The sequence below is a fragment of the Galeopterus variegatus genome, unplaced genomic scaffold (assembly GCF_000696425.1).
Source record: "Galeopterus variegatus unplaced genomic scaffold, G_variegatus-3.0.2 Scaffold8, whole genome shotgun sequence".
NCBI lineage: Eukaryota > Metazoa > Chordata > Mammalia > Dermoptera > Cynocephalidae > Galeopterus > Galeopterus variegatus.
In genome coordinates, this window is record NW_007726119.1 from 454,885 (window position 1) to 469,767 (window position 14,883).

The following is a 14,883-nucleotide window of genomic DNA, read 5'->3' on the forward strand; positions in this document are numbered from 1 at the left end:
TATATATATATATATATATATATAAAACTTGCTAACATACTACATATGCCACTGTCCAGGAGGCTGTCATGTGCCCCTTTGCTAGTGCCCAGAAGATATGGGCTCCCAAGGGATTCTTCCTACTTCTTCTGGGGCTTCCCAGCTCTCCTCTTCAGCTCATACCTCCTTGCATAACAGACAGGCCCCCCCCCCGCACCCCCTGTTCAGACAATGTGCAGCTCTGGCCGAAGCTCCATTTACCCTCAAATTTACCCTGGGTCAGGATGAACACCCACCACTCTGAAGAAGACACAGTGAAGCCAAAGTATACCAGAGACACCGAAGAGTGTTATAAAGAACCCGAGCAGTGACGCCACCAGGGCACGTGAAGGGGCTCTCTGAAGCAGGATATGCCATGGGAAATGTGTCCCCAAAATGGTGACTATTGCTTTACCTGTCACACAAGGCAATCAAGTTGAAAGAGGCTTTTTGACATGATTTTAGACATCAAAACAGATGGATGCTATGACCACATAAGGTACCAGAGGAAACTGAATACAAATGCACTGTTTCATAGACAATAGTGTCCTTGGTTTCCAGGAACTCTGTGTTCGAGACTTATGTTTACCGTGCTCAGACAAGGAGGCCCTTCCTCCAACCCAGTGCCATCACAGCAGGCAGTGGCCCTTGAATGAGCTTAAAGCAAGTGCTGTATTCCTTGTTTCTTCTCCCATGAAATTCAGTCTAATTCCAAGCCCCAAACAACTCTTCTACTAGTTCTGTTTGCAGGGGGCCTTGGCTCCTGGAAACACCTGCTTTGAGTTCAAGCTATGTTAGGAGCACCAGAAGTGAGGAAGGAGATAAAAAGGAAGAGGTAGAGAGAAAGAATTGGGGAGGAGGAAATTAATGGAGAAAGGAGGAAGAGGCAGGGATGGAATTAACCTGCAAGGGGGGGAGCAGAAGGGAAGAAAAGAGATGTTATCAGATCATAGGGGAGTGTCCTGCCTATAAAAAAAAACTAAGAATGATTAACTTTTCTAATTAGATATTTTTTTCTTGATGTAGCTTAAATCACAGAGCTCTAAAGTTTAAATATTTTTTACTTGGTTTTCCTTAATGGCATCATCACTGGCATAAGGATATGTTTTTCTCAGAAGCTTAAGAAAATGAAGTCACCAATTCAAATTAACACATTAGTTTGCCTGTTTATATTTATTCTAAAAATCACCCATTGTGAGCATGTGTGTGTGTGTTTACTAGACACACTGTAAGATCATTAATGTTGTCCATAAGCAGGTCTTTGCTTAGTCACGTCCAATTGCAGGTACAGGAAGAATCCACAGAGCCATGCTCACCAGCGTAGTGAACAGCAGTCTGCCATTTCCTAAACTGAATTTAATGCATTTTTATTAAAGTCATTACAGTCTGAGGAAAGATTTTCATCTTTCAGCGTCATAAATGTAGAAAATAGAAAAAAAATTAGGTTGACTGAATATTGACCCAAAGGCACTTCCTCAAACAAAACAAAACCAGAGAAATCTCTCTAGATAATGCCTTTCAAACTGTTTGCTTTGGGTGGTGGAAATATATCCAGAGATCAATGAGGGGTTGAAAGCATTTTGTCTAAACTATTTGTTTATCCTTCAATGGGTAGAGAGTTTTAGAGTCTTTAAACTAGAAAGGGGATGTAAAAGCTGCCCCAAGGCTGCACAGTTGATGTTCATATTAGTGATGGGCATTCATATTGTTGGCAGCAGCTGATGGCTGCTCCTTCCTGTCTATTCTGGAGATATCAGTGCTGGATTACAGACACAGAAAGGGGATAAAACCAAGGTAGGGGACTGTGATCTGTTGCAGGCACAGAGGGTCATGGGGACATAGCACTTATTCCTAGATCTTATGGGGAGGACCACCCTGACAACCAGAGAAAGAGTAACTCATGAAACAGATGAAGGGACTTCACCAAGGTGGCAGAAAAGAGAAACCTGTTCCAGATTGTTTGACCTGGGCCATGTATTTCTTGATAAATCTCATAGACTTGCTCAGATTCCTCATCATTTTTGTCAAATTTGTAAGTGAAAACTCCTTACCTTGATGATCACACAGGATATCCAGAGTCTGTCTTCCTCTGATGATGGGACAAGTCTGAGCAGTGGTCTTGAGGTCACCATGGTGCCCACTGAGTGCCCACACCCATCAACACAAGTTGGAAACATGCACATCCCATGAGCTGCAAATAAAGCCATCACCTCAGGAGACAATGAACAAATTGTGTTTTATTTCTTTACAAATTTATAGCCAAGACAATAAATCACTCCATAGAAAAATTTAAAACAAAATACATTGTTGTGATCTTCATAACAGATGGAGTAGTTAGTAAAAGAGTGAAAACTGCCTGCTGGGATGTCAGATTGCAGCATTTTGTCAGGCTTGATGAAAGAGAAAGTCCAGCGTTGGTAATGGAGTGGGACAACTACCAAAGGCTCCTTTTCCTCAGACTCAGATGGTTTTTCTGAACAATCAAGAGAGATGAGCTTAGTGGCCAGGTCTCCCCTAAGTTTAGCTACCATTGAAGAATGTATAATTCATAGGGTTTTTGTTTGTTTTTGGGGGGACTTGTTTATTTGGATCCAAGACTAACCAATTGCATTTTTACCATGACAACTTCAACCTAGATCCAGATAATCACCTCTAATATTTATACAGATGCTCTGTGTGACAATGGCTGTAAACCCATGTCATTAAATGTCTCCTTAAACCCTCACGATGATTCTTGTTGGGTCCCACATTATCCAAATAAGTCCAGGGTACACCCACTCACCCACCCCTCCCCTGTGTCATTTTCCTGGAAAAGAGAAAAGGGATCCTGGGATTCTGATCACCTCTCCCCATATGTCTGACCAATCATATCTACAACATATTTTTGTATCTATATGAAATTTTTTGTTGTGAGAGACACCTATTGGCAGATAGCTATAGAGAAGAGTAGACTGAATCAGATTGAAATCTTAAGTTAACTTTTGCTTATTGCCCGTGTTGTCCTGGGTCATTCCCTTATCCTTTCTGTATTTCCATTCTCATCTTTGAAGGCAGAAGAATTTCATTTCTTTTTCCTTCTTAAGTCTTAAGGAGGTTCTGAAGACGCAGGAGAAAATGCAGCAGATTTCCCAGGGATAGAAGCCAGCCAAAAGCACAGAAGGGAGATAGGATCATTCTAATGTTGAGAAAGAAAGTAAATGGATTAGTGGTGGTGTGATTGTGAACTTACCGCCCTAGAGCTCCTGCCACAATTGCCAGCTGCTCCCTATGACTGAGCTGGGTCTCTGGGTGTGAGCGGGTCCTGGCCAACTGAGTTGAACAGTCACTCACCTCTTGGTAGCCTTGAAGTTTCTGTCTGTCTGCAGAATCTTCTCCCTAACTTTCTCTCCTTCCAGAGAGGGATCATTGGACCCCTGTTATTGAAAACAGCCAGAGTGCTGTACAAGAAAGGTGCTATAATAAGGTCTAATAACTATTCACGCTGTCTAATTATCGCATGCTATGCTTTTCCTATTTTACAAGCTGTAGAATAATTTCCTACCTCTAAGATGCATTGAGCATGGACAAACAGGAAAGAACAACACAGCTGGGAAAATGCTGATGGAGAAAAGCTACTGTTTCATGGCACATATGAAATCAATCCCCATTTTTTATTCTAAGTGTTTCACTGCCTAGATGTTTGGAGCTGAAGTTTTACTAATAAATGTGCTATCAATATATGCCATAGTAACTCTAGCTGAGCTTACCAGGTTTAGGAAAATTCTTTACCATGTCCTGAAGCTAGGCATTCCAGAAGCAAGAGCTCAGAATATTTTCAGGGCCAGGGGATAAGTCTGAGCTCTTTTTTATGTTTTGTGATCCACACAGATAAAGATATTCTGGGGGTAATACATGAATATGAATGGACATATAAAATCATTTACTTCTGTTGGAGAAGTAATTTTGCAATGTAATAAAGATAATATTTTAGAAACAACTGAAAACAGTCAAATTCTTTAAGTAATTTGTCTTTCTTCACTCATGAAAATAAAACATTAAATATGGTGCCTTCAGAGGAAATTTCTCTGATAATCAATGAAATGATCCACGTTTTCTTTGTTGGCAGACATATCACTAACCATTTGTTAAACAAGCAGTTGTGCGCTGACCATTTTTATGCCTAGAAATATGAAAGAAAGTCTTTAAAATCGAGATAAACATATTTCAAAAACAAGAAAATGCTGTATCTGGATGAGACCAAGAGGGTACCATGATCCCTTGCAGACTGACCTGGGAGGACCAGCTTCCCTGGGTCTTGAGGACCCCTTCCGAGCTGTCAGTCTCTCATCAGAACTGAAAGGTGTCTACATTTTGCTCAGAGCATGCCAATCAAACTAGTCCCTTAGAAAAACAAATCAAGTCTAAATGAAATTATGCTGCAGTTAAGTGAGAAGTTAAAAACAAAATGTAAACACAATTCTCACAATAAATATTCATATACCTAATTCTGACTACTCTCTTACCTTGAGTAGTATGATAAGGGATGGCAAAAGTTTAATTTGACCATTGGGTATTCTTGCAACTCAAACGCGTATACCACTTTCCATGATATGAAATACCACATGGTGCTTACTGCTTGGGCCACATCAACAGGAATCCTTTCCCAGTACCTGTGATAAGTCTTATCTCCATTTCCCTTTGATAAGCCTAACCCTGTTTCACCCATCACTTTAATCACCAGGTTGTCCACTCATTTTTCAATCACCGTGTTTCAACAGAGGCACGCATGATTGATTCCTGCCCCCCTCCCAATATATTTTGAGCTTACCAACTCCGGAATTTTGTTATGTCAAAATACTTTTTTCTACTTCACGTTCTCTTAAGGTGATTTTTAACCTGGAACTTGTAGTAATAACCATCTTTTAGTAAAAGGAGATCACATTTGGAAAGAACAACCAACCCAAGGAAATAGAAGGAAGAAGTCCTTTTTACGTGTGTTTCTTTTTAATATTAAGTTGTCTTTCCTGCTGCAGTAGAAGCAATTTTGCCATAACAGAGTTTTTAGCCTGTCATGTAAAGATGTTTAGACTGAGAGAACTTTCTTGTCTTTGGGATACTGTTTAACTCAAAGGTTTTCTTCAATTTTAAATATGCCATTAGTAAAATTATTTCTCAGTAACCCAAAAATAACCAAAGAGGAAATTTTTTAAATTATGTAGGAGATAAAAAGAAGGGAAATGGGTGAAGTAGTGGGAGAAGTGGCTGAACCTGGAGCCCCATAAAGGATGAGCACTTTGGGGGATTGGAGCAACTCTCGATTACAGCAGGAAATCCTGAGGATGAGGTCTGATACGTCAACTATACGTGAGTTATTGTATGTGCATTTTTAGCACTTTATTTAGCCACCCAATATGCAGATGTGCTCCTACTTCAAGAAAATCAGGCAAACAAAAATCCAACGATATAAGCACAGTAATTTAGTAGTTATTTTATAAAATACATGCTCATTTAATAGAATTTACTATTTGGTGCTTTTAAAGAACAGGCACTTTTTAAAAACATGACTCAATTCAGAAAAACAAAACACAAAAAAAAATTTTTGAACACGTTTTTGGAAGACCTGTGAGAATCAGCCACATTCTGCTCTCTTGACATTTCAGCAGGCCTGGGCCATGGCTCGTTTGCTCAAGGCTAATTGCAACTGTCTAGATCTGTAACAAAGGCTTTCCTGGATGACCTTTAAGAATTACAGTTAAGTAAAGCTCCCCTCTGAGATACCAGCTATTCAATAAATTTTACGTTTGGAAGATAGGTTATTTGAAGCTTATTGTCAGTGTGCCAACAATACTCTATTCTAGATGGAAACCTGTAGTCTTACAGGCTTTGTCATTTCAGGTTCTTGTCATTGTGGCAAATGCATTTGTTTTGCTGAAGAATGGTATATTTCGGGGGAACTCTGCGACTGTGATGACAGAGACTGCGACAAGCATGACGGTCTCATTTGCACAGGTGCAGTATTGGCCTACTCTAATTGTTTTATGCCACCGTTTGCAATAAAGCCAATGACACCCAGCACACCATGCTTCCCGTGGCTGGACAGGACAGCTTCCATGTAATCAAGGGCCAACTCTTAATGTGAAGTAAATATGAAAGGAAGGTGAGCATTTGGGAATAAGCGCTAACATTATTCCCAGGCACAGAAGAATACCAAAGAATTAAGCCAAATTATAGGACTGTTGGGAAACCTCCGCAAAGTAAGTTGCCCCCCAAACTCACACACAGGTAGTTATATATTAAAAGAAAGATTCTCTTGACAACCATTTTACTTTGAGTATGGTGTAGGGAATGGAATATTATCTTAAAGAGGATCCAGGAACCAGTAGTTGATGTCTTCATTGTTTTCAGGGAACTGGATGAGTGTATGTATGTGGGAGAGAGATGAGGGAAAAGAATAAAAAACGCATAGTGGTGTAATAGCCACTGCTATCCTAATTATTTAGTCCTAGTAATTTGTTATAAAATTACTTCAATGCATTATAGGGAAAGAGAGACATGTATATTTTCTCTCCTCATTTCTAGCTGAAGGTAAAAGATGAATATTTGTGTGTGTCATACGTTAGGCATACATTTTCTGTTCTAATCTACTACACAAGACTCCTCTTCCAGCTGATTACTTGGTTATTATGTCAAGGAGCTTTATGATTCTCAGCATTTATTCATAAGCTAGACGTAACTTGCTCTCTAAGGGAAAACAAAATTGTGACATGGAAGCCTAGCTGGAGTGGAACAGGATGGTTACTATTTGATTCATAGACGGTGGCACCAAACAGAGTAATTGTTTGAAAAATCAGATTTCTCACAGCTGCTTGATAAGAAGTAATAATAAGATCACTGCACAAGAAGAAAATCTACAGAAGATGAATGAAGTGGTTTTATTATAGACAGTTACTGTTTGTGATAGCATGTTCCAGTAATGACCGTGATGACCATTTGTGTTTTATTTCAGGGAATGGAATATGTAGCTGTGGGAACTGTGAATGCTGGGATGGATGGAACGGAAATGCATGTGAAATCTGGCTTGGCACCGAATATCCTTAACGACTACATGGGAGAGGACTGGATTCTTATTTTCCAGACCATTAGAACAAATAAATGCAAAAGAAACCATGTATAATCACCACTAGGACAGGTTAAACAGGCTATTGTATGTTTTTCCATTTCTGAATGCCTGAATGAAATCTGGGTACCCATTAGAAATGAGTTAAGCAAACTCTGATTGAAGTAACACAGAAAGAATTTTTCTTCCATAATCAAAATCACTGGTTCTCAATGAGGGCAATTTTGCCACCCAGAAGACATTTAGCAACATCTACAGACACTTTTGATTGTTGCACTGGGTGGGGTGGAAGAGTGTGCTATGGGCATCTAGTGGGCAGAGGCCAGGGAGGCTGCTAAATATCCCACACTGCACAGATGGCCCCCACCACAAAGAATTATCTGACTCCAAATGGTGCCAGCGTTGAGAAATGCTGAATTACAAGGTTGTTAGAAATCCACACACAAGAAAGACCATATTAGAATCTAAGAAAAAGATGTATCCTCATTTGTCAATAAGATTTTTCCTGGCTTCCATATGATTCAGTATTGTCAGATAGTGACAATGAATATAAACACACATGAGGTATTATGTCAGGTTGGAGGCAGGGGGAAGTTATGCCACCAGATCATGCTTCAGAAGGGAAAAGACTGGTCATTTTTAGCCATTAAGTCATTTGTCTAATCTCACTTTAAACTGACAAAAGAAGATTATCTTAAGATAAAGGAAGAAATTATGAAAAATGTACAATTTAACATTTTTAATAAATAGTGACATAAGTTGTTTATACTCTGTGTCAATATATATTTACCTACTAATAATTAACAGCAAAAAATGACTTGTTATTCAAGGATATCTGTTTTAGGTTCCTAGAATTAAGGGATTACATTTTAAAAACTGGACAGGAATTACATGTACAGAAATCTGATTTCTCACTATTTAAATTATTCCATGTTAATGGGATCCTTTGAAAAAAACATTATCTAGTTAAATATGTGATGGATCTGAGATATGCATCAATTTCCCTTAAAGAACTCTCTTTTTTCTAAGGATACATTATTTACTAGAAATGTAGGGTCCTACAAAGAAGTAGAGAGGAGATACTGTGACAAAGTCTTACCAATTTAAAAAGCTCAGAAGAGGACCAAAAAAATCTAGAAATGGCTTAAATAGAAATTAAAAATATTCACTCAGTGATAGGAACAAAATTTTTATTTTCTTAATGGTGAAACTTTGCTCTGTATGAAATTCACATTGAATTATGAAAATGTACAATAATAGGGACTTCCCTTATGTATTTACAGTTAAATCTACTTACACACATCAGTTTAAGCGACCTTTAATTATTTAAAGCTAAAAAAACCCAAAAAAACACTGTTTTTTCTAAATGTGAATTCTTTTGTAAAATCCTAGAATAATGTAGCAAAATCATTTCCATATTGTTTTAAGATGAAAGTTTTTACTTGGAAATTTTATTTTAATGATGTAAATATTCTAGAGTCATGGCTTAAACTTTGTAAGTCAAATCACCCAAAATAAGGAAAATATGCATCCTCTGAATTACATAAAAATTTAATATTGAAAATTATTTTAAGAGAAAATTTAACTGATGCTGATTTTCATAGTACTAATAATGTTTTCATAATTTAATAGATGTATAAAATTGTTTTCTATCCTGAGATTTAGGAGTGTGACCATATTAGCTGTATCTTTATTATTGAGTATGTCAATTGATAAATCAGTTTTGTAAAATAAGGGAAATATAATTAGTCAAGAAATAATATAGATTATATTTTTTCCTCTAGCTAAACATTTTAAGCCTCAGACAAGCCTGTTATAATTGTTCAGCCGCAATTTTAATGACATGTGATGATGCACAGACACTGGAATTCATTACATTTTCCAATCATCGTAACACAAATGACTTTCTGATTCCCCTATTGCAGCATCCACATTTTTATAAAAGACCATGTAGTAAATATTTTAGACTTTGTGGGCCATATACATCTCTGTCCCATATTCTTGTTTATTTGTGTTTTTTACAAATGTATTCAGATCCCCATGACGGCCAATGCCAAAAAGAAAAAGAAAAAAATACTTAACTTTAAAAAATAAAAATTCAATCTGAGCCCCCAGGCCATACAAAAACACATTGAGGGCTGGTTTGGGCTCATAGCTGGGCAGAATTTTGCCAACTTCTTCTCCACAGGAACTGCCCTTAATTCTCTGTTTCCTCACATAACTTGAGGTGTGTATTATTTTTCATAATTCTATGTACTAGTATACTTTAAATAATTCATGGAAAGATTCATATTATCTTTTGATTCTACTTTTCCATGAACTTTTTGAAGTACCTTCGTATGTTGTTATCCCTTTTCATTAACAACAAAATTGCTGCTCTTTTTATATTTTCATATAAGAGAAGTGTCAACAATATCCTCAGCATTTATGTTTTCTCAGAAAAAGAGGTTAGATATTAAAGAAATTATTATACTATAGAGCTCAAATGTGATTTGTCTAAATTTTTGGACAAAGATGAAAATATGTCATAGCCAGCTATGTTCTGGGGTTCTCTTAGTTACAAATTATAGAATCAAAAATGAATTATAGCATAAGTCACATGGTACCTAAACTCTAACAAATGATTTTTGCTTGAAAACAGAAATATTTTATTTTTACTTCTTTCTGTCTGCTATGTTTCTTTTGTGTGTATGTGTGTTTGTGTGTGTGTGTAATTTTTGATTCTAGCAATGCAAACATCAATATATCTATTAAGAAGTGATTGCATTTACATGTTTTAGACAGAAAATATACAATAAAATTAATTGCATTTATTTAAAGACATAAAGTCTACTCTTAAATATGATTTTGTACTTTGACTTTTGACTCCATTACTAATATAGAAACTCCTTCTAAAAAAAGGCAGGGCAAGAATGCTTTGTAGTGGGTGAGAGAAAATAAGCGAATTTTATTGGCTTGTTCAGATTTTTAGGAAGTTACAGTGAGATTAATGGCAACTGGAAAGGATGCAGTGAGTTTACAGATGGTGTTGGCACCATCCCTGTCTGTCCAGCAAACCATCACTGAGGAATTCCTCCACAGGACTTTTCCAAAAAAAGCCTCTGTCCTAAGATGTAAGAGGAGAATCATAATACCTATTGCCTTTCTGGGCTCCTTAAGCTTATCTAGATTCCAGCAACACACTGGAAGAAATGGCCTCCACCACCTCAAATGCAAAAGTAATGGCAGCAGACATTGAAATTAGACTGAATAGAAACCGAGAAGAAAACAAAACCAAAATATAACTCAGCCTTAGTTTTTAAACTCAACTATCAAAACTCTGAAGCCCTACTTAGGATTCAAGAGAGACAACAGGACCTGTGTGTCAGCATGTAAGATAAGAAACCCAAGCTATGAAATGTATTTTACTCCAAAGGAACAATTTACCTTCTTGATTCTGATATGCCTGCATTTTGGAAAATAATTGAGCATTTAATCAATCTGGTATCTCTTTGGGGAAGTATCAAATATTAATTATCCCTATAATATTACAGAGGAAACTTTAGATGAAGTGATACGTCTCTAACTTAAAGAAAAAGTTGTTTTTTGTTTGTTTATTTTTTAAAGAAACTGAAATCTGATGGTCATCCTGAAAAAAACAACTGTTTCAGTGCTTCAGGCATTAATTAAGCAAGTGGTCAGTTGTAATATAGAAACTCAGCTTCCTCTCCAAAAGGCAGACAGTTAGACGGACTGCGCAGGAGTCTTTCGGGCCCACTGTGGAGCTCCTTAAGCCACCCCAACCCCGAAACACTTAGGACAAGCAAACATTTCGAGCAAGAACCTCTAAATTCTCCAAGATTCATATGAAATAATGCTCAGTTCCATTTTACTCTTTAAATAGAGTGGACCATTTCCATGTTTTCTATAATTTCTCCAAGTGAAGTAGTAGCAAAATACTTTAGAAAGTAAGCTTATTAGAAAACAAGAATGTTGTCACTTGAAATAAAACAATTAATGTTTCCAAGCATTGTTGAGGGATGAGCAAAGCAATCAGCTACCATAACAAATCAGTGGAAATAACCCTCCCCCACCAGAAATGCATGCAGAAGGAATGGGATATTATAGAGACTTGATACAGTGGACATATGTACACGGAGATACAAAACACACAATCTGTGAATACAAATGAATTCCATCAGATTTACTATACAGAACACCAATAGTGACAGATTGCACTTACTGAATAACAGCAAATGTAATTTCTGTGGGAAAAAAAATAGTGAAGTCTTATCCCAGAAGAATAGCAAGAGAGGTATCATCAAAGAGCTAAAATTTTCTTTGGCATGGTAAGGGGGAAAATTGAGTTTACCAACTTATTTACATGACAATTCTCTATATTTGTGTGTGATGCAATGCCGTTTTGTTACATAAAGTTGTTTGATGTTTTTTAATATGCTTTCATATAAATATTTTATTCAATATGTTGTATTTGTCAAATACAACAAATGATATTAAACACAGAAACTGTACAATGCAGACAAACTCTTGGTATGTAAATTGAGTAATACATACTAACAGTTCTTGATACACATGTCCTACCACATGCAGTTCGTGAGTGCTGCCCTCTTCCCATGCAACAGGTGAGACCAGACACAAAGGAAATGAGCTAACTAAATTACACACAAGGACCTCTCAGCAATGTGTCTAAACGTATATTAGAAGAAAGTATTTTGACATCCATTCATAGGGATTAATGCCCTTAGAGACAACCCATATAAAAAACAAAACAGAGGTGCACATTTACATAAATCTCAGTAATTTACAAAAATAAATCTTGTCTTAATTTCAACCAATAAACAGGCTTGCAGGAGAGAAAGAAACCAGCAAGCAGGGCTGATTATCAAATACAAATAGTTGGGTTTGTTAGGTGTGTGTGTGTGTGTGTGTGTGTGTGTGTGCGCACGCGCGTGTGCGCGCGCACATGTAGTGGTGTGTGTATAAGCCCATCTAATTGGATTTACAAGTTAAATTATTCTTAGGTTGCCACTTATTATGGGATATGTGTCTTCCCTAAATAGTTAATGTAGTTTGTCTAAAATATTTTAAATTATCCTGTTAAAAACAATAGGCTTTAAAATGGCATAACCTCAAATCAATAATGGTGAAAGGGATCATTTTATTGTATCTGTAATTTAGCATTATTGACAGTAAATCTATTCAAATGTTATGCTAATTTTTATTTATTAAAATGGAATCCAATATGAAAATGAAATAAGCATAAACACTTAAATTTATACTAAACCTTTAATCTGCTAAGCACACCAAAATTTTTAAATGCCGGGCAAGGGCTATCATGGAGATTTATAAAAGCAGTGACAAAATAATTTCCCAGTAACTACAGTGCAGATGGGGAAAAATGGCAACGGGGTCATCCTTCCACATGGAGATAGTAACAAGAGGCCAGTACATTGATCCCACAAATAGTTTTCTATAAATGAGGTTCAGTTTGGTCTCCATGAACTCTTCTGAGAAGAAAACATTGAATTTTATTAAGTGTACACAGAATTAACAAATATATTTCCAAACAGTTTAATATTAAACATTTTGAAGCTCTTTATATCCAATATTGAACATTTTGCATGGAATCTCCACTGCGTAGTCAACTATTCCTGACATTTCTTAGCAGTTGACTTCCCTAAGCTCAGTTCAGCAGTATTAAATTTAAAAGGAAGTTAAGAAAGCAAAATAAAACAAAAGCAAATTGGAATGAACCAACATCGTGATGTTCAAATGTGTTGGTTTGCCTTTTATTTTTACCTAGGGTGATTCAACAGACTGTATTCTGAGATCATGGCAAGGCACCTCTAACACAGCCACTGGGCAATACGGGCCCCAGAGAACTGAGTTAGAGGTATGTACTGGTGAAATACACAGTACTGGACTCAGCATGCTGAGCTAAAAAAAAAAATATTTTTTTCTAATATGTCCAGTTTAAAAACTTGTCATTAAACACCAAAAATATTAAAGTCTAATTTATAACTAACATTTGCATTGCTGCTGCAGAAAGGAACACAACAGCCGCCCTGCCCATGCCCTGCTGAGTATGAGTGGAACGCAGCCAAAAAAGGGATGACGTTAAGTTCGAGTCATTAAAAACAGGAAGGACTACATCTGAAATGGATTTAGGTAGCGCAATTCTTGTAGGTCAGAATTATTGATTTTTCTTCTTGTTTTTTTCCTTTTTTCCAAATAATGAGGGTTAATAGATGAAAAATGAACCTTAATCAGGCCTACAAGGCCTACAGAATTCTTTGGACCCACTTTCTCAAAAACCAGTGGGTCTTGCTCGCTGGGCAAGGCAAATGTTACCATTACCAGTAAGCTTGTGATATGTATAAAACACACACACACACACACACACACACACACACAAACTATAGGGGGATGTCAAACACGTATCATAGAGAACTTCCCATAGATTGTGTTTGACCCACTTCCCACACAGGCAATGCCGACCTCGGGAGCATGGTAGCTGCTACTGGATAGAGCGTATATGTGTGTTTAATCGATAGTGCGAGCCAGAGACAACAATCTTAATCTTTATAGATGCAATTTGTAATAATAGGTCTAGAAGGCTTCCTGATTCCCTGATTGCTCTCCGAACTAAGCCAACTGCAACATTTAAGATTTAGAGGAACACAATCCCTGCAAAAGGTCACAGACAGTGGAGCGAGCAGCCCTGTAAAAACGGGAAGAAGAGAAATCCATAATAGCACAGGTTTACAGCGTCTAACTAGAAATTACTCAGTATTATTTGTGTGCTACAAAATTGAACTGAAACACATGGATTTCGCTGAAACAGGACTCAAAAAGGATTATGGGGAGCTGTCAGCAGGCAAGGTATCGAGTGTACTTGTGAAGTATGTCATTCACATGAAGTCACAGTCACAGAAAAGATATTAAAAAGGCATTCCATATCTGGGAGGGCATTCCATGGTCTGAGTTTAGCTGGTTGTCCAGTGTCTTCTTGTTGTGGGGGGTGCAACAGGTTGAGATTTATCCGCTTGCAACAAAGAAGTTTCGAGACAGCAAGGAGCCAGCGTCAGCTCACTTCCAGCTGCTCTTCAGCCATGGGAGCAGGAATGTCTGGAGAGGATAAATCACTCAACTGTGCTCGGGACGAGTAAGTCACAACACCCGCGCGGGTCTGGCTATGTTGTCTTGCTCTTGTTGAGAGGTTTGCCTCCATTCATTATTGCAGACGCACTTGTGCTTTTGCTCGGCGTCACCCCAGCCTTCGGGACCGTTTCGCCAACATCATGCAAAGACGGTTCTCGGTACATGGCAACTGGTGGCAGGAGGAAGGGAGGAGAAAAGGGAAACAGTGCTTGGTTAGGTGCAGCCTGGACATGCACAGACCCCAGCAGCTTGCCTATTCTGTTTCCCCTGAGGGAAAGCCATTCTCCTGCAAGGGAATTCTTACTTTACAGCAGTAATTCCAGCCCACAAACAGAAGACAATACATCCCCACATTCCCTGGTTTTATACACCTACCACGTTTATGTGGGTAAACCAGGTAAGAGGGAAGACATTCATTCTTGGGGAAATGGGGTGGCTCAAGCATCCAACCCATGACCTTGATGTTTATGAGGCTGTGCTGTAACCGACTGGGCTAACTGGCTAGCTTCTAAGAGAAAAGGATTAAATGGGAGCTATGGTTTCTTGTAGGCCTATGATATAAAACACAAATACACCAAGTATTGGATAATGACAGCCATTTAACCTGA

The 14,883-nt window shown here is 37.7% G+C and overlaps 2 protein-coding genes across 3 annotated transcripts in view; one reads left to right on the forward strand and one right to left on the reverse strand.

Annotated features, from left to right (window-relative positions):
- ITGBL1 (integrin, beta-like 1 (with EGF-like repeat domains)) overlaps positions 1-12,323 on the forward strand; it is a 240,745-nt gene extending 228,422 nt beyond the window's left edge. The window contains exons 10-11 of the mRNA XM_008581734.1: positions 5,893-6,006; positions 7,004-12,323. Coding sequence (XP_008579956.1) covers positions 5,893-6,006; positions 7,004-7,095 — 206 coding nt within the window. The 3' untranslated portion in view covers positions 7,096-12,323. The remainder of the gene's footprint in view (positions 1-5,892; positions 6,007-7,003) is intronic.
- Positions 12,324-12,381: 58 nt separating this feature from the next.
- Positions 12,382-14,883, reverse strand: part of FGF14 (fibroblast growth factor 14) — a 655,504-nt gene continuing 653,002 nt past the window's right edge. For both annotated transcript variants that reach the window (XM_008581838.1, XM_008581911.1), the window contains exon 5: positions 12,382-14,444. In XM_008581838.1, coding sequence (XP_008580060.1) covers positions 14,308-14,444 — 137 coding nt within the window. In that variant the 3' untranslated portion in view covers positions 12,382-14,307. The remainder of the gene's footprint in view (positions 14,445-14,883) is intronic.